The sequence below is a fragment of the Neopelma chrysocephalum genome, unplaced genomic scaffold (assembly GCF_003984885.1).
Source record: "Neopelma chrysocephalum unplaced genomic scaffold, ASM398488v2 Primary Assembly neopelma1_24, whole genome shotgun sequence".
Taxonomy (NCBI): Eukaryota; Metazoa; Chordata; class Aves; order Passeriformes; family Pipridae; genus Neopelma; species Neopelma chrysocephalum.
Genome location: NW_020897693.1, coordinates 20,701,629 through 20,719,969, shown reverse-complemented (window position 1 = coordinate 20,719,969; position 18,341 = coordinate 20,701,629). Strand labels below are relative to the sequence as shown.

At 41.9% G+C, this 18,341-nt stretch overlaps 1 protein-coding gene across 10 annotated transcripts in view; it reads right to left on the bottom strand.

Moving 5' to 3' along the window:
* DPF3 (double PHD fingers 3) overlaps positions 1-18,341 on the bottom strand; it is a 142,358-nt gene that overhangs the window by 81,421 nt on the left and 42,596 nt on the right. For all 10 annotated transcript variants that reach the window (XR_003538091.1, XR_003538092.1, XR_003538088.1 and 7 more), the window contains exon 3: positions 16,360-16,467. Coding sequence is in view for 7 of the 10 variants with exons in the window: in XM_027707426.1 (XP_027563227.1) it covers positions 16,360-16,467 (108 nt within the window). In the remaining 3 variants the exon portion in view is untranslated. The remainder of the gene's footprint in view (positions 1-16,359; positions 16,468-18,341) is intronic.

The window sequence follows — 18,341 nt, the reverse complement described above, 5'->3', positions numbered from 1 at the left end:
TGTTTCCTCAGAAACAAACCATTTTGTGTGGAAAGAATAGTTTGGAGGACTCTTTGCCATTAAGCAAGAAGTCCTCTTCAGGCTGTAACCATGGGTTCCTGTAAAGCTCTGGAATTAACCTTAGTAAAAACTTGTTGCAAATTTTGGGCACTACTGAGGTTTGTTCTAGGGAGCATTAGGAGATTGGAAAATCCCAAATCTCCCTAGCACCTCCTCCTACAAAGCTGCTAGTCTCATGATGATGTTGGAGGAGAGCAGAGGGCAAGAGGAGAAAGTGAAGACAGAGGAAGCTCTGATATGGATGGGATTGTACACTTTCACACTTTAGCCTGGGCATAACTGCAGAAAAATCAGAGGACAACTCTAATACAGGGATCCAAGGGAAAGCTTCTATCAGCCCCTAGTTAAAAAATGTCCCAGGAGGTTACAAGACAACAGGAGTTAGAAATAAGGCTGCAGAAAACTGCAGAAAACATAAGGTTAAGCATTGTTTAGTTTAACCCACTATCAAATGTGGACTTTACAAGCAGCTGCATCTCTTTGACAGACTAGAATGCCTCTATAAAATCTCTCAATAAAAAACAACCAAACAAACAAAAAACCGCCCTCCTGTCAATTGTCTCTTGGAAGTTCTTTACAGATTTATTTCTCAGCACAGATATAAATCATTGTCACATATAATATGCTGTACCTGCTTCTCAAAGACTGCCAAATTACAATATCAGACTAAATGCTGGATCAAGTAACTACCCTCAGGGCTCAAATCATCTCCATTCAGGAACATATCCATTCAGTAGCATTTTTACAGCACTCATTTGTGTTCCGGTCACTCTCGCATTTGGGTTCTAGATGGGCTTACAATGCATCAGGACTTCTGCAGCATCAGGCAACACTGTAGGCAATATTGAGGGACAAAAGCAGGGTAACTGATACAATTTGTAGAAAATTCCTAAGTAAAAAGCCTATTCCTTTGGGCTTTGCATCACCCTAACAAGGCTTCTGGTCTGTTTGAAGTAAGATAATAACTTGGGCTATTTATCTGCAAGTGGTCATATAGAATAATTCACACAGATAGATGATGGGCTTTTTGATCCAAAGAACCAGAATCTGATTATTAACCAGACAGCTATCAGCAAACACCAGTTCCCCCACACCACACAGCTGGGACAGTCACCCCAACACTGCACATTCTGCAAAGGGTAACAGGAGTAGACCACCACTGAAAACAACTGTACTATATGTGACAGAACTGAATAAAAACACTTGTACCAAATGCAAACTCATACATAAATCATGTGTAAAGCCAGTCATGCCAACTTCGCTGCAAATTCTGTGAGATTCTGCATAGCTTCTCTTCCTTATCGAGGACAGTGGAGGGGATACCTTTAGTAACAGATAAATCTCTATAATGCAGTTATCTCTCAGCTGCAGTGCACAAGCATCCCAATTAATTCAGTCCAGGCCTAGCAGAGCCGGCACTAAGCCAGAGCTGATAAACCTGCCAAAGCCAATCCGAGTCCTGCAGTGATTCTTGGGAACCTGCTCTGTGCTTTCTGGTGCTCTGAGGGGGTTTATGTGCTCAGCTCTGGCTGGCTCCATATGGTGTGGCAGCCCATTAACAAGGCCTTTCTAACACTGAAAGTCCTGGGGAGCAGGCAGAGACACCCAGTCACCTCTGAAGGCACTGGCAAAGGTGCAGCAGGGCTTCTTAGCACCGCTCAGCCAGATTACAGTTGTCCTGGTCCTGATCCTGCATGTGGGAAGTCAGTGCTCTGTATGCTGGGCAGGCCTGGGGAGCAGGAAGTAGGACAGCCACACTCACACAGCACGGTGTCTGAGGGTCAGCCACACCAAGCAGAGCTATTTCAGCATCCCTGGCTTGGTGAATACTGAACCTGCATAAACCAATGAAGAACAGAAAGGCCACAGCAAAGTAGCAATGTTTTTAGGATAGGGAGCAACCACCCCAGATGCTGCCCTTGGCATCACTGCTGTCCCACCAAGTGATCCTGGGCCAAATTCTAACAGAGATACCCTTGCTTTTCCATAATCTGTCAAATGGAGATAGTCTTCACCTATCCTCTGGGGTTTGGTAAAGCTTGTTTAATATTCATAATCATTCAGGCATTCAAATAAAGTGCACCAAAAATGCAAAGTGCTCCTACAGGGTCTCACAAAGACATATTTAAATTAATTTTCTTTCCAGCCAAGAAAAACACTGAAAAAGTAAGACTATTTCCAGAGATACCAGATTTCAGTGGTCAATTCACAAATTCCAAAAAATGAAGATAATATTTACTCATATGTTAAGACGCATCTGACTGATGAAGCTATAGAAGTGAAAAATGTTATTGTAAGAAGGAAGGCTTGTAATAGAAAAATGGCATGAGATGCCAGTAGGTATCCTTTCAGAAATGGGAAAGAACAAAGCAAATTATCTCTGAGATGCTCAGATCTCTTGCCACAAAAAGGCAAGCAATTCCAAGAGGCCTATAAAGGGTTTAGACAAAGAGGTGAACTCTAGAATTAATAACAGAATGGTAAACAGGAAGATTAATGGCACCAGAGAAAATGCAGATGGTGAAGCCGAGCCTGCAGGCTCAGCAAGACTCTGAATAGGGAGGGGGAAAAAGGCAAGGTGTAAACAAGGTGACCTTCAAAGCCACGGGAATGCCTGCCAACAGGCCAGCCAGAGGGCATCCCGAGACACAGATGTGCCATCTGGGGTAGGCTGTCTCATGACGACCTGAACAAGATTTGTCTTTTTCAGATTTTGCAGAGAGGCAAAATGTGTAGTGGAAGAAAATATTACCATTCATTCAAAAGAAGCACAATTAAATGCACAGGTTATAAAGAATGCTATCCATTTTGTAAAGAAAAGACAAAAGAATGCCCTGAATATCCCCACTCAGAAAGATCTTGTGCCCACTTGTAAAGCCTGCTCATGTAAGGTGAGGGGGAGGAGAAACTGGTTTTCACCAAACAAATGTTTTCCTTGAGGGTTTATGTTTTAGGTTTATGGCAAAAAGGAAAAAAAAAACAAAACCACAAAACACAAAACAACACCTCAGCAGCTACTGCAAAGCAGCTCTTTAAACCCATGATGGTATAAATCTCCCCCATCTTGGCATAAGTCTGTTCACTCCAGATGGCACATTTGGGTTGAAAGCAGGTAAAGATTTCTCAGGGAGCTCTATGTCCAGTATTTGCTTTTACAGAGTTCCCTTTCTCTGTCTCAGAGCTTAGTCGGTCCCTGTGTGTGGCTGGGAAACCTCAGTTCTTTGCCTACAGTAAAAAGCGGGAGACAGAAACCTCCTACTACTGTTCTGCAGGGGATCCTGGCTCTTTCACGCCTGATGCTTAGATCATTGTGATCAACCAGAAAAATTAAAAAGTAAATGCCATCATTCATTTTTTAAAATACATCAATCAAACAACACAGTGCTATGGGGAACGATGCTACCCTAAATAAGCCTTCTACAACTTAAGCCAAACATGATCTGCTATGATATCCAGAGGCAAGAATTCTAGGGGAAAACAGAATAAGCAAGAACAGTACAGCTCACTTTAGAAAAAAAGCTGACCCTAGCTACGGGAGTCCAGCAGGCAGTGTATTCACACTTTTCCTTTCAGCCTCACTCAAAGTACGTAAAATCTGAGTATTTCAGACAAAAACTGGCCCATATGAGTTCAGTGCTGAGACTGGCTAATTCAGTACTAAGTGTACAAGCAGACATATCCGAATGTGTTTTATTCTGATGGGCTGCATACCAATGAAGATACTGTCATGACCTCTGGTTTCACGGTAGGAACCACAGGTGCTGGATGAGGTCAGGCAGCCTGTGCAAAGCCGGCACAGCTCAGCGCTGTTGCATCAAGCAGGCTTGACTTAAGCAAGCTTGCAATTGCTGACAGCAGCTGCCATCATGGCTCTGGGCATCAGTACATACCTTTATCCAGGAAGTCCCATCATATGGCTCTACTGATTGCCTTTTGATTAGAACAGGAATGGAGAGATGAAGTACACACCTGAAAACTCTAACGTGGCAGTGAGGAAGGAATCAGGAAGAACAAGGGAGAAAAACAGCAAGATGGAGGAACACTACTATATTCCTTCTCATCTGCTGCAGCAAACTAGGGCATGCTTCTTGTGAAAACTGCCACAGAAAAGTCTGAAAAATGGAAGCTCTGGGCCTTGAATTATGTCGTTTCTATCTCTCTCCTTTCTCCTCTCTGCTAACAGAGAAACATTGTATACTCCTAGGTCCTGAAAATATACATTTTCACACCTTACAAAACACAGTGACAATAGATGATAATGGGGAAGAGGGAGAGAGAGCAATGCAAGGGGAAAACAAAGTGAAATAGAGAATAGTTGCTCTTCTCTCCTTTCCTCCTCCTCAGCTTTCTTTTCCCTTTGTTCATCTAACATCGAGCCAAATTGAGCCAAAAGGAGCTGCCATGCTGGGCTACAAGATTGATGGCTGCAGGCAGACTACACAGTGAAGAGACGGATGACTGGTCATTTCCCGCGATGCACTGAAAAACATCCATCCTTGCAGCCATGCTGAGCCCATTTGTGCTCCTTTTGAAAAGAGAGATAAACACAGGCAGCCAGAGGCACCTGACTGTCCTTCTCCCTCAGAAGGACAGAGCTACAGTCCTCTGGGTTCCTTGAGAAGGTCGCTCTGTCCATCCCTGAACATCTGGCTGTGGGATTTGCTAACTCTCTCTCTCCCCCAGCAATCATCCATCTATTAGAGCACAGTGCAGGTTGGAAGAAAACGGTGAAGAGAATGGTGTGACAACCTCATCAATCTACCGCTACACGCTTGGCTATTTAGTTTTCTTTACACTATTCCTAAATGTGAGGGGCAACGGGGGGAAGAGAATTGCTACTGGTATGAAGGAGGGAATTGTGGAAATGGCAATATGGATTGGAGTGAGTCCTTATGACTATTAAAATGTTGTGCATGTACTAAAGCAGTAGGGAACTAATTAAGATTCAGGATCGAAAGGCAAAACAAAAAAGTTGGATGCACTCTTGTTCCATCTGTAGCACTTGCTGAGAGTTCAGATGTACTTGGGGCATCCTCTTAAGGAGAGAGAGATTAATTTTTTTTTTTATTTTGCCTACTCAGACATTAACAGAAAGCTCCCTGGAAGAATATACTGTAAGTATATTTATAATGCCAGCCCTGGTATAGCAGCTTCAGAGGCACAAAGCACTTAATCCTGAGTCCTTTCTATTTAGTTAATAGTGTCTTTGTTGCTGATACTGTCCTGGTCTATAGCACGGCTCACAGATACAGCCTCTGTGTTACCAGTTCTCCCGCTGTGCTGCTACCTCACTTAAGCAATGAGCATTACATGGCAGATGTATCCATAGCATCACTTACAAATTAGCATCACTCCAGAAATTCCTGTAACCATGAACCTCACTTTGTCAGAGTAGCACGTATCTGTAACTGTGTCATTCACAGACATTGCACCAAGGAAATCATGAGAAGATAAAAGCATTCACCATCCCTCAAAAACACAAAGAAATTACTTGCTTCAAGTGTTTAAATGTAGTTTTAGCACTCTATCTGAGCCAGCTTTGAAAATTTGTCTTTTATTCCCATCATGCAATGCTCTTTATTTTAGTCCAACAAAAAAAAGGATTTTCACTATGGATCTGTAGGACATGCATAGGATATTAATCATGACCATATGTTTTCCTGATATATCAACCCCATACTTGCTGAGGATAATCACATGCATTCAGAAGGGCATAATTTCCATCAAGAGGAGCAAAGTTTTCATCCTTTCTCCTACATCAAGAACCATAGATTTAGGTGGTGGAAATTGCTGCTCGCTGTAGTCTTTAATAGGACTGCCTATCTACAACAGCTGAGGTCCTACCACTAAATTACCTGGCTTGTTTAAGGGGAACCATGCTCCAAGTACACCCTAAGTGAGATCTCTGGTCTAGAAGACATTGCACAGAAAAGCAATTTCTACTCCAATATACATTGCATCAACTCTCCTTCCTCCAAAGAGTTCATTAGTGGGAATGGATGTCATGGCAAACAGTAATGGTGTCATAATCCTGAAGCATAAACTACCTGTAATAAACTATTAGTCAATCAAATGCAAAATGCAGGGAATATTGAAATGAATCATAATCTAGCAAAAACACAGTTAATATCTCTCAGGTACAAGATGATTATGAGGCTGTACAATGTTTACTCCAAAGAATGGGAATGACAGACTGAAGACTTCTACCAGGGAAGGTGGTGGGAGGTACAGGGATGTGGGAAGGGAAGCCATCATAGTCTCCATTCTAGTCTCAGCAATTCTATAAAGCTTGGCATGTAGGATTTCAAACTGAACGTTATATTGCCATTTATTGCTCATTCTGTTATATTATGCACCAGAAAAATAACTCCTATAAATGTTATAATATTTCATACTGCAAAATGATTTAATTAGCTATGTGTCAGGAGTAAAATAAAATATAGTAAATGTTTTTTAAAATAATATTTTAATGTAATTATATTTCTTTGCTTATTTTTTTAATACTTTCTTTTATAAAGCAGTGCTTAGATTCTACTATGCCATTGACCTAGTAGACCAGTGACTGTATTGGGCTCTATTTTGCAGGATGCTGAGTACCAAACCTGCAAGTCTGGTCCAGCACAGTACTTTACATGTGGATTTAATTTTAAGCATGTGACAAGTCACATTAATTACTAAATGATCACTCATGTTCTTAAAGCCCAAGTGCAGGTGCTTTCCTTTGCTGGGGTTAGACAGCTTGGCATCTTATGAGACTAAGCCCTGGGGACTTGATCCTATAAACCCTTTTTCATGTGATTACCAGGGAACTCCCAGAATTACTCACATGAACACAGAAAATAGATGCAGTGAATTAGATTAAAAATACTCATTTCCTAGAATCTTGTGTCCAGTACTTGCATGTAAACTGTACTTGCGCTTCACAAAAACCCTTTTGACGATGCAGTTTATCCTTTTTCAGGCACTGTTACTGGCTATACCTAAAAAAGTGGCAGTAGGTTTGCCAGCAAAGCTCTTCAGGTTCAGTTTTAGCTGCAAGACTCCTACAGGATACATGGCCTCCTGTCCGCTCCTCCCCTGTGCTGGGGAGCTGATGAGTTGTGCCTTGGGGGAAACGGATCCGCCAGGTTCCAGCATTTCCCCAGGTACCATCCCCTGGTGCTCCCCCAGCTGTTCTCATAGCCCTTTCTCCTGATAAGTCCTGAGCTTACCTGTACTCCCTTCATTTTCAGTTAAATATTTGTTTCATAAATAAGTAATCCTGATGGTTACTCACAAACATCAATGTTAACTTCACAGTAAGGGGATAAATCCCATAGCATTTTACCTCTCCAGTAGAAGAACATGTCTCCTAGAGACACAGCATTCATAGTCAGGCCTTGGCATCTTAAGAGGCACATGCTTAAAGACTTCTTTCCAAAGATGCATCCTAGCAGCCAGATGTAGGTCAAACGCACAGTAGCCAAGAAAAGCAAAAGAGCAAAACAATGGGCTGGATCACACAGAAAGGGTGGTGGCACCACAAGTAAGCTCTCTCTCAAACAGCCCAGGTATTACAAGCCAATGCCATCTCAGCTGCCTGAGCCCTCTGAGCTTTCCTCACGTCTTGCAGATTGAGCCCCAGGAGATGACCTGCAGTCACACTGTAGAGGCCCCGAGGAGATCAACAGCATTCCTTCCATTTAATGGCCTACTGTAGTGACCGAAACATTTTTCAGAACAGCCTGGCTCCAAAGTCATCATAACTCTATTTTCACAAATTTACTAAATACAGCTGAGATGACACACCAGTAGAAAAATTACCTCTAAGCGGCTGCATTGTTTCTGAAATCACAACAGCCTTGTGTCTGTGGGACACCGCATATGAAGCCTACGTTCCTATTTTCAGTGATGAGACCCAGAAAACTCAGAAAGATAAATTTAATTGTTTCCAAAATTGCCTTATCTTGTTTAGTTGCTACTGCTGCCTTAGCCTGATGACTAGAGCCAGAGGGGTTTGGCTTCAGTGGGCTTTTGATCAAAACCCAGAGAGGTTCCAAAGCCCAGTAGCTTCTCCATGCATCTCTCTCCTAATTATGCAAACTGGCTCAGCCACACAAGAACCAGGAGTAATCCCAGGTGATTCATACAAGCCATTTTAGCTAAACAACACAGTTCTCCTGGTAAAACTGTCAATATGAAATACATGTAGTGGCCTGTTCCAGATGCCACAAATAAAAGAGAAACTATTTACTCAAAGTTAATCCTGTAAATTCTACCAACATGACTGTAGAGTTAAGCAGCAGAAATAATTTTTTTGTTTTCTTGACTGGACTATTTATAGAATATTATTTCCTTTTCCAGAAATCTTTTATTTCCATAACTGCAAAATCATGAAATTCCACTGGGGGGAAAATACACATTTACTCATAGTCACTAAGCTTAATTAGTCTAAGAATTTGCAGCTTATCATGTGTAACAACACCCAGCAACGATGGTATATGATTTGAAGGAGAAGTTACCACAGCACCAGCAGCCAAGACATATGGAAGTCCAGCTCACCAGTGGCCAAAACAAAGCAAGAAGAGTTACACTGTGCAAAACTTGAGATATCTTTCTAGTAATTACACAGCACAGCCAGTATTGCAAAAGCTGGCTCAACAATTCACCTATGGTGAGTCTCTTTATTTGTATATATGAGTGTGTCACAAATTACTTGTTTTTCATCACCACCTCAGTACACATAAGCCCAGGTTGTGCAGCAGAGTTGGCACACTTTCATACCAGTTTTGCAAGGCTTCATGCTGATGGCCAAAACATTTAATGCTGGCACTTAAAAGGCTTGGCAAATGGCATGATTTATTCATTCCTTCCTTTTTATTTTACTTTAAAGGTCTCACATACCCTTCCCAAACTCTCTGAAAGTATTTATTAAATATCTGTTAGGCACTTCTCTGAGACAGACAAATAAGATCGATGCTTTAGCACCTCCATTTTAGATGCTGAGAAGCTGAGAGAAAAAGACATTCCAGGTACTGCGTAGTCCTGCAAGTATGTGATAGTGTGGTATGACTTGAAATGCAGACGTGGGCACCTCTACCGCAGACTGGCAACAGGATGAAGATATTTCACCGCAGGACTTCGTCATGATTCTGTGTCAGTGAATACATGCAGAAAGGAACAGGTTCTCTGGTATTTTTAGTGCCATGTAAGAAAAGCAAAGTAAACTTTATCTGGCCAGAGATTTGGACCAGCAAAGGCCCCTGTTGTAGGAAGAATTTAAGGTGGTGGATGAGATGGAATAGATTTTCGTTAAATGTATGTGTAATAGAAAGAAGCTAATTCACAAGGAGGTCTCACACTGATGTGTTTTCTCTTGGTGACAGAAAGTCACTTTTTCTAACCCAAGTCATAGTTGGATGTATAAGTGCCTTAGAGCAGCAGCTCTTGCCTGTGGTACCATGGCCTGCTGTGAAGACAAGATTAGGGGAGAATTGCAGCCTACTGTTTCGATTCAGTAGCACTGATGGATTCATCCGTAAGCTGCAGGCTTAGCTGATGAATAAACACCTACTTAAATTTAGGCTGAAAGCTCAAAAGAAAAGGCCCAGCAGAAATTAGTATTTATTTTGGTATAAGAAAATAGCAAAATAAAAAACCCAACACCTTCTGGCATCCCTGCTCCCTGATTTGGATTCACACTGTAAAGCTTAATTTTATTCCCAAGTGCTATGGAAATGTGATGTACCTAGGTGCATGATAGACCAGTCTCAGGACTCAGCATGGCCAGCGTGCAGATGTGCTCAGTAACACATTGAAGGGGAACTGAAAACCATTCACGCTCCCTGTCACAAAAAGTTAAGGGTTTTTTTTGTTTTGTTCTACATGAGGTGGCCAATATAAAGATGGATGAGGATGGGTGAGAATGAGATCTACTCTAGGCTCAACCAGAAACTATAGGATCCATGTGGAAACACTCAGTAAAATTCTTTGACACAGATCACACAGCTTCTTCAGGTGGGGAGGTTGTCATCAGCTGCACTCTGCAATGCCGAGTTACTTGACCTTTGACCCAATGTTTGCCTGACCCAAACACACGGCTGGGCTGGTGCTTTGGCAGCACCCACCCAAACCAAATCCTGTTCCTAACAAACTGTAATTCAAGAACAGGCTGCTCCTGACGCGGAAGAAGACGTGGGAAGCCGTCCCATGGAGCATCTCGACCGCTCGCCCCCGCAGCCCCGCGCCCTCCGCGCCGGGGCTCCCCTGCCCGCCGCGCCCTCTGCTGGCCCCGCCGCGCCGCTGCAGCCGAGCGGGAGCCGCGGCTCCGGCAGAGCCGCTTCCAGCCCCAGCACGGCCACACACCGGGCACGTCCCACCGGGGCCGTGATAAGCGCGGGGGGGGGGGGATCATAAAATCAGTGATATTTTAAAGTACCGAAGAACGTATTATAAATAGACGAGCGAGGGTTTGGGGTTTTTTAACACAAAGTACTCCAGAACGTAAAGTACTTGAATAAAAAGCAGATATTAAACGACATTTTAATTTCAAGGTTTTGGAGGGCTGAGAGCAAAACTCCCAGAAACTGCGAACAGACTGTTAAATTCCATCTTACATCAGGAATCCAGACCAAGTCATCAGAGAAAGAATCCTGCTCCTGTCAGGTCAGCTCCACCCCAAAGGCAGGGTTCATGATTGCAAATGTTAATAAAAGCCATGAACAATTAAAAAAAATAAAATAAGCTCTACACAAAAGGGATCTTGGTAAATTCACATCTGCAGAAATCTGTCAGAAGTCTGAACAACTGATAGATTCATATAGCCTCCTTCAGCAATATTGTATCCCATTCATCTGCATGCTACAGACATACGCTTATTTGGCACAGAACTGTTCTACCAGTTATGATCCTAAGATGGTCTTAACGGACCTCAAAGAGGAGCCACAGGCAGGTTTGATAATATACCATGACTGCAACCTTTAATTACAAAGAAGTTTCCATATATATCAAGAGCAGGAAAACTTTTTTTAAGAAGATGTGCCTCTCCTTACAGTGTTCATAGCAAAACAACACTGCTGTCTTGTAGTACAGTACAAGAACTAATGTGTGATTGTGTAGAAAGTGCTGAAATTGAAAGTGAAACTACTCAATATTAATTGGCCTGAGAAAAATTATAAAAGTAAATTCTCATGAAATTAAGTGTTTTGAATTGGTTTTAGGCTCTAATATCTTTGAATGACACTGAGCAACATGGGAAAGAAAAATAATATGAGATTCAGGAGAACTGAAGTCTTTCTATGTTCTTGAGTTCAATTTCCAGCTGTACCACAAACCTCCAGTATAACTGTCATAGAAGTAGTTTATTATCTTTGTCACTCATTTCTCCATTTCGGAATCAAAGTACTTCCTTCACTATATTTTGTATATCTGGATGGTAAGATCTGCTATAGTATATGACTATAGCAGACAGCATAAGAAAGCTTCACAACAATCCCTGGGATGATGATCTAACATGCTGCTTGAGTCTCTAGATGCTATCATATAAGTGATACTACTGCAAATTCTGTTCTTTGCTTTTTAATGTCATCTTAACTTTCTCTTGGTGAAGTGCCCCATCTTAAAGAGCACAGATATCCACAGACATGTTGAGCATCTTCCATAAGAGTTGGGGGCACTCTTCACTTCCCAGGAGACACAGTGTACCTTGTACAATCAGTCACAGTCTCTACAAGGTAAATTGAGATGGTTTAAAGAGATAATAGCTTATCTGTAAGGATTCGGTTCATTCATCCACAAGCACACTCACCTAGGTATACCCCATATGCCAAATTAAAAACAGATCAGGCATTGTTCAACTGGATCTAAAAATCTTTTATCAGTACTTGCCTCAAACAATTATACCATGATTCATAATAGCAAATGAAAAATACTTTTGTTTACTTTTACCCTTCAACAGCCAATAAAAAAATACATTTCAGTAGCTCAGCTGACCACTAGACTGCCCAGACACAAGTAACAAGATAGACACTAGTGCAGGACACCAGCTCATTCTCAGCACAGTAGTAGCACACACAAACTCTACTCGACACCCTTCAAGTGGATGGGAAGACTGCCCGCTATGAAACCTCACTGTTGGCTCTCAGCCCAAAACCAAAGGACAGCAGTAAATTGAGACAAGAGCTTTCCAGTCATATTCCTTACACTCACACAGCATGTGAAATAAAAGCCCTGTGTGCATGTATGTACGTACCTATATTTAGCCATCTTGTAAAACTGAAGTAGGACACTACCAATTTAAATTCCACCAGAGTTTTTGGGCATACTCATCCTATCTATTCTCATCTGCATAGCTGCAAAGCTTGGGTAATACCTGACTGTCAGCAGGGCTTACTGTAGGTAATACCACTTCCACAATTTTGATAGCTGACCCAACACAGAATCATAATACCACCCAGCACCACAAAACCACTAAGTATATAGGACAAGGATCAATTAAGATTTCAAGGGGCCTTGGGTCTAATCAGAGATCAGTCTTCCATTTCTAACCCGCCTCTTTCCAACTGCTGAGATATTACTGAGGGCCAGAACCCTACTGCTTGCCTTTGCAGTACCTGCAGTTCACAGTGGTGGTAGAGTTAAAAATTCTCCTCCTTCTTCCATTCCAGTGGAAGAACAGGCTATCCAGCCCAACCCTCTCTCTCCCCCATTCCCAGACTCACAGACTTCCCACGCACAGGAGCCCAGCTCTGCTCTCGCTCTTTTATTGGGCAGGAGAACAGCCAGCTGAGTGAATGTGGAGGCATGAGCTGCTTACGGCCTTCCCACTGCTCTGTGCTGAAGTGCTGTGCAAACACCACTGCTCAGTTCTGCAGAGAATCAGGTTTGCCCATACTCAGTTGAACAGAAGTCTGTTTGCATGAATATTATAAGAGTATCAACACCTAATGACTTTAGAACTCTGTACCTAGGGAATCACAGTATTAGCAACATGTCAATATATTGCCCATGACCTGGAATATGTTTCAAATCTGTACCAGTGTTCATGGGAGTATTGACTGGTACGCTATAATGGCTCGTGTAACAGCTCCTATCCATTACAACGATGAGCCCTTGGCTACACTTAAGCCATAATGCTTGGTTCTGAGGATATGAATATAACACTGAAAGATGAAGACCAGGCAGTGTGAAAGTAAGTATCAGGCATGCTTAGTGAAATTCATGAAGATCTGGTCGTAATTTTAACTGTATCGTCACTGAAGTCATTATCATAAGTAAGTTTTGGCAATACTTTTTTTCTCCCACTTATCTGTTGCATATGCCACTGGATAGGGTGGAGGGTGCTTAGAAACAGCACTAACATGAACATTGCTATACCCTCGATCAAACCACTTTACTAGGGCAATCCTTGCATGTAACTCTGAGTAGTGGCAGATGAAAATAGACATCTAAAGGCTGCATCAGCAACATCTATTCCAGTGTTCACGTCTTTACAACTTTGGCTGTAACTAGTCTTAAAACCAAACACTTCCATTTGAAACCAAATACAAGCAACAGATAAGGACAACAAAAGCACCATGTTCTATTAAGAAGCGGGCATCAACTGATCCCAGGAAAAACATTACAGTGAACCTTGCATTTTACAAAAAAAACAGGAGCATAATTATTTTCTTCATTAGGTTTTGGTATTACCAAATGTGAAACTCTCACTCACTGACTGTTGTCATGCACTACCTAAACCTGCAAAAGTAAGTTATAACTATAAATGCTATATTATTACTAAATGATTTATCGTACCCTTAAACTGCTACCAAGACAATAGTTTGATTCTACTTACTGATCAGCTCATGACTAGGTATGACTTACCAAAACAAAAATCCTGTGTATTTCCTGAATTATGTAGGTGTCTTAAGCTTTTGGACACAACTTATTGCTATAATAAGCCGCTCCAAAAGCTCAGGTGCAGTCCAAGCAAGTATTCACACCCCTGGTGCCAACCCCATTAACTGCTGTATTGGCAACTTTTGGAGTTAAGATCCCCTTCAATGTTTGTTGCAGCAGCTGTCTTAAGAGAAGCATTTCTACACGGCCAACAAATGTAACACACAATACAACTAAGGTTTAGCCCAAATTTGACATCGTAGAATTGCACTGCCTGTGTATGTTATATAACAATTATACATATATATAAAATACATAAACAATTTCACAGCCTCCTATATAAAAATCAGCTATTTGCATATTAAATGAGCACAAGCACTCTCTAGCTGCTGAGAACAGCTCTAACCCAAGACTAGGATGCCCAAGCCCAAGGGGAGTGAAACTATGCAACATTTAGATTAGATTTCTTTCAAATGTATTTTACATGTCCTACAGTTGTCTTCTCTGTGCTTTTTAAGGGATCTTAAATTTCCACATCTTTACCCCACACTGTCATCTGATATTTAACCAAGGACTAAAGAGGTCAACATTAGATAGCTTCCTAGGTTCAGCATTAGGTTTTACCACAGTGTTCCCCTCCAAAATATACAGTATTTCTGCTGTCCATGTTGAAAATAAATTACACTATCTTTCTCCCAAATTTTCAAAAGCTACCCTTAAATGGAGATCAAATGTTTTCCACAGGTTTTATACTTTCAAATCGGAGAAGGGGAAAATCCCACTTTTGGCTAGTGAGTCTATTCTGGATATGCACAGATGGAGTGAAATTATTTTGTGGTGTAACTGATAAGGAAAGTTAATTACTAGATAGAAATTGGTTGGAAAATAGATTTAAATGGCAGAGCAATATAACTCGCCTTATTTGGTTGCCACAGGCAAAGCAACAAAAGTAGCACTCCTGAGATGCAGAGGAGATGTTTATAGCAGGGAAAACAACACAGAGACAGACATGCTGAGGTCTCTTTATCTGATAACTTTGTGGTAATTGCCTTTCATGCCCTGTGGCATGTAGGATGCACTAATTTGGCATTCAGTGAATACAGCAAAGAAATGTAATGCAAACAAAAAAGAGTCAAACTCTACCCTACTGCTTTACCTTATAAAATTATCAAGGTGCAGCAGTGCTGGCATCATCACAAAGTCTGAGGTAGGCACTTCTATGAGCCAACATCATCCTTTTCCTAGAGTCCAGTCTCATTTTCATCAATGTACATGACTGATTTCATCAGTTCTTTCCAAGCAGCTCTGCTGGGAGGTCTAGTTCTATTTGCTGACCGAGATTTTGCCCTTGGTTTGAACCCCAGCTGAGTGGTTATAGGGATTTCTTCCACTTGTCCAACTGTCCACTGATGTCTCTTATATTGAAGGTAGGGAGTCTTCAAAAACTGTTTCTACCAGAATCAATAGGAATTTTGGCTCTGATTTTAATGGATTTAGAATTTGTCTCTGCTGCCCCTTCCTGTCCCTTCACCAACTACTGTGTAGAAGCAAAGTCATCAGTATTGCTGAGCATAGCTCAGTTCCCAGGCACCTTCTTTTGTCAAACAGGGTTTTTTAATATTCTTAATATACATTTGGGGGTTTTCTCCTGTACTTTTTATACTGGCAGTGTGTCACCTCTTAAAAACCACATACAGCTGTGAGTACATGTGTTCCCTCTTACTCATAATGGCTGACCCCAGAGACAGCAAGCCTTTATTACTAACTGCAGGGAAGAATGCACAACACTACGCTTTACCTGACACAGCTGTAGCTCCTCAACATCTGCTTTACAGTCAATCATTCAGCATTCAGACTCATCACTTCCCATAGTTTAATTGTGGGAGAAGAATACCAAGGACAAGAAGAATGAAAGAATAATGGACAAAGGTACACATACAGACTGACACAAATACACAAATGTGGCGTATGTTCACTAATTTTTATTATTTGCTGTTTATAATCTGGCCACATCCCTTGTCCCCAGCCCCATTAAGAAAAATCTTATCAATGTACTCTTCCACACACACAGTGGTCTTTTTCACGAAGATTAGGCGGCAGATGCCAGAGTGAGACTTTGTATTAATAATGTGCAGAGGAAATAATTAGTAATACATTGATCCTTTACATCCTTATGAATTGCTAATAGAAGCCAGGATTCACCCCTAGAGAAGGTAAATTCAGCTCCCACTGCATTCAATACAAGTTGTACACATTTCTGTAAGGGATGAGTTGCATGCAGAGGGTTTGGTTGTTATTGTGACAGCAAATCAAGTAAGATACAACAGATGCAATGAGAAATGGTTGGAGAGGGGCAAAGATAAAGTCCAAGGTCTAAATGCCAGGTTTGCATGTATGCCAGCTGCTCTGCAGTGCAGGAGATAAAGGCAAACAAATACTTACCAGGTTTAATTTCCAGCAGCTTCAGCCTTGAATCCTCAGGGGGATGCAAACGCCTCTTTTTGCGCCAGCAACGTGCTGGGTATGTGTACAGCTGACCTGGGGCCAGGCCTGAAGATTAAAGGCAAAAAATTAATCACATTTCAGTTTGTAAACCACAAGCACTGTCTCTAGCATCTTTGTTCTTGCCCTTCCAGCATCTCCTTGTTGGAGGCTTCAATCCTGCAAATCATGAGGCAGAACTACACACTCAAGGCATCCAGTGCTCCTGAGGCTTCTCAGCACCTCTTGGGATCAGGCCTACAGAGAATCTAAGTTTCACTTAGACACTTCACTCAGCTCACTGAAACCAAAGCTGCACATAAATAATTTGTGATTTCTTCAGGGTAAATAGAATTTCAGACTTTCTTGGGTCACAAGGGCGGTGCCTCCTCCATGGGCAGAGAAGGCCCCTTGGGAGAGAAAAGATGAAGTTCTGACATGCAAATCTTGAGGCCCTGATGTACAGAGCAACTCAGGAAGTTTGTGTCTTCCAAATGGGAGCAAAACAAGATCCAAGAGGTCTGACTATATGGACTCTGTATTTTTGCTTAAATTCTGGATATTTGTTTGAATACCAATTCTTCATCCTGACTATTAGCTCCTCATGCCAATATCCTGATTGAGCAAGGAGATACAGCAGCAATGTTTACATTATTGCATGCTCCCTTAAATCACATTTGGCATTGCTGGCCTCTGAGCTGCCCTAGCTTTCCTAACAGCTACCCTTTAGCCAATGTTTGAGCTATACTTTGCTCTCTTGTATTCAGAACACAGCAGGGCTTCATGAATGCATCACTATTAGGGGCACAGAAGCATACTGACAAGCGCTCCAAAGTATTCTCAACTGCCCCAGATACTCACAACATACAGAAATACCCAGAAAGACACAGAAAAGTTATAAGAATTAAATTCTGTGCTCTGCTTCCCTTGCCCTCTCTGTCCACCGCTTCTGCTTTGGCTCCTCTGTCCTTCTGTCATTGTCTTGAAGGGGCTATGGAGTGTGACTGCAATTCCAGACTCATTGTCCTCAGAAAACAAATAAGACCGCATAAGAGAGAGGACAGGAGTGATGTTACCATATCTGAAACTGTCCCAACAATGATCAGCTGGACAGCATCTAGGGGATACCAGTAAAGCAGAACAGCTCAAGGGCATTAGGATGGCCCAAGAGTTCTCTCATCCCTTCTGAAGCAGCCAGGAGAGTATATCGTCTTGGGAACAAAAATGACTCACCAAGCCAAATGAGAATAATGAAAACAACCAATATCCTGTTACTTGGGGGTGGGGAGGAAGACAAAATAAAATAATTCGCCTCAAGGGAACATGCTAATCAAATTCTGCAAGTGAAACCTAAGCTCCTGGTTTTAAATATTTCAGCTGTTGGGAATGCCAGTTCAGACCCCAGCACTTTCCACCAACTTCCAAGGCCTTGGTGCACAAACATAACATCTACAGCATAATTCCTGGTTGTGGCCAAGTGATGGAGTATTTGCAGAGATCCTGGCTGTTTCAGGGCACAGAATGCTACTGGACTTGGGCTTTTCATGCCCTTTTTTCATTGATGCTCAACAAGCTGGGTATTATGCCTACTCCAAGGACACATTTCAGAACAGGTTGCTTAGGACTGGTTTGGGAATAAAAATGTGAATAACTATAGCACTTCTATAGTGTTTGGACACTCCACTTCATAACACTTTGCAAACATTAACCACTGCAAACAATTGCCTTAATGATGAGGTGGATTGTGCCTGGCTCCAATTGAGTAATTAAAGAAGTGGAGGCAAGAAGCTTCACCCTTTCACAGCAGATCCTGTTCAAGAACTTGCACACAACATTGAAATGGTGGTTGTTAGACCAAAGCAATAGGACAGAGAATCAGCCCTCCGTTGCACGAGTTGCCACAGAGGAGTCATTTGAAAGAAATAAGCACCACAGCTTATGTC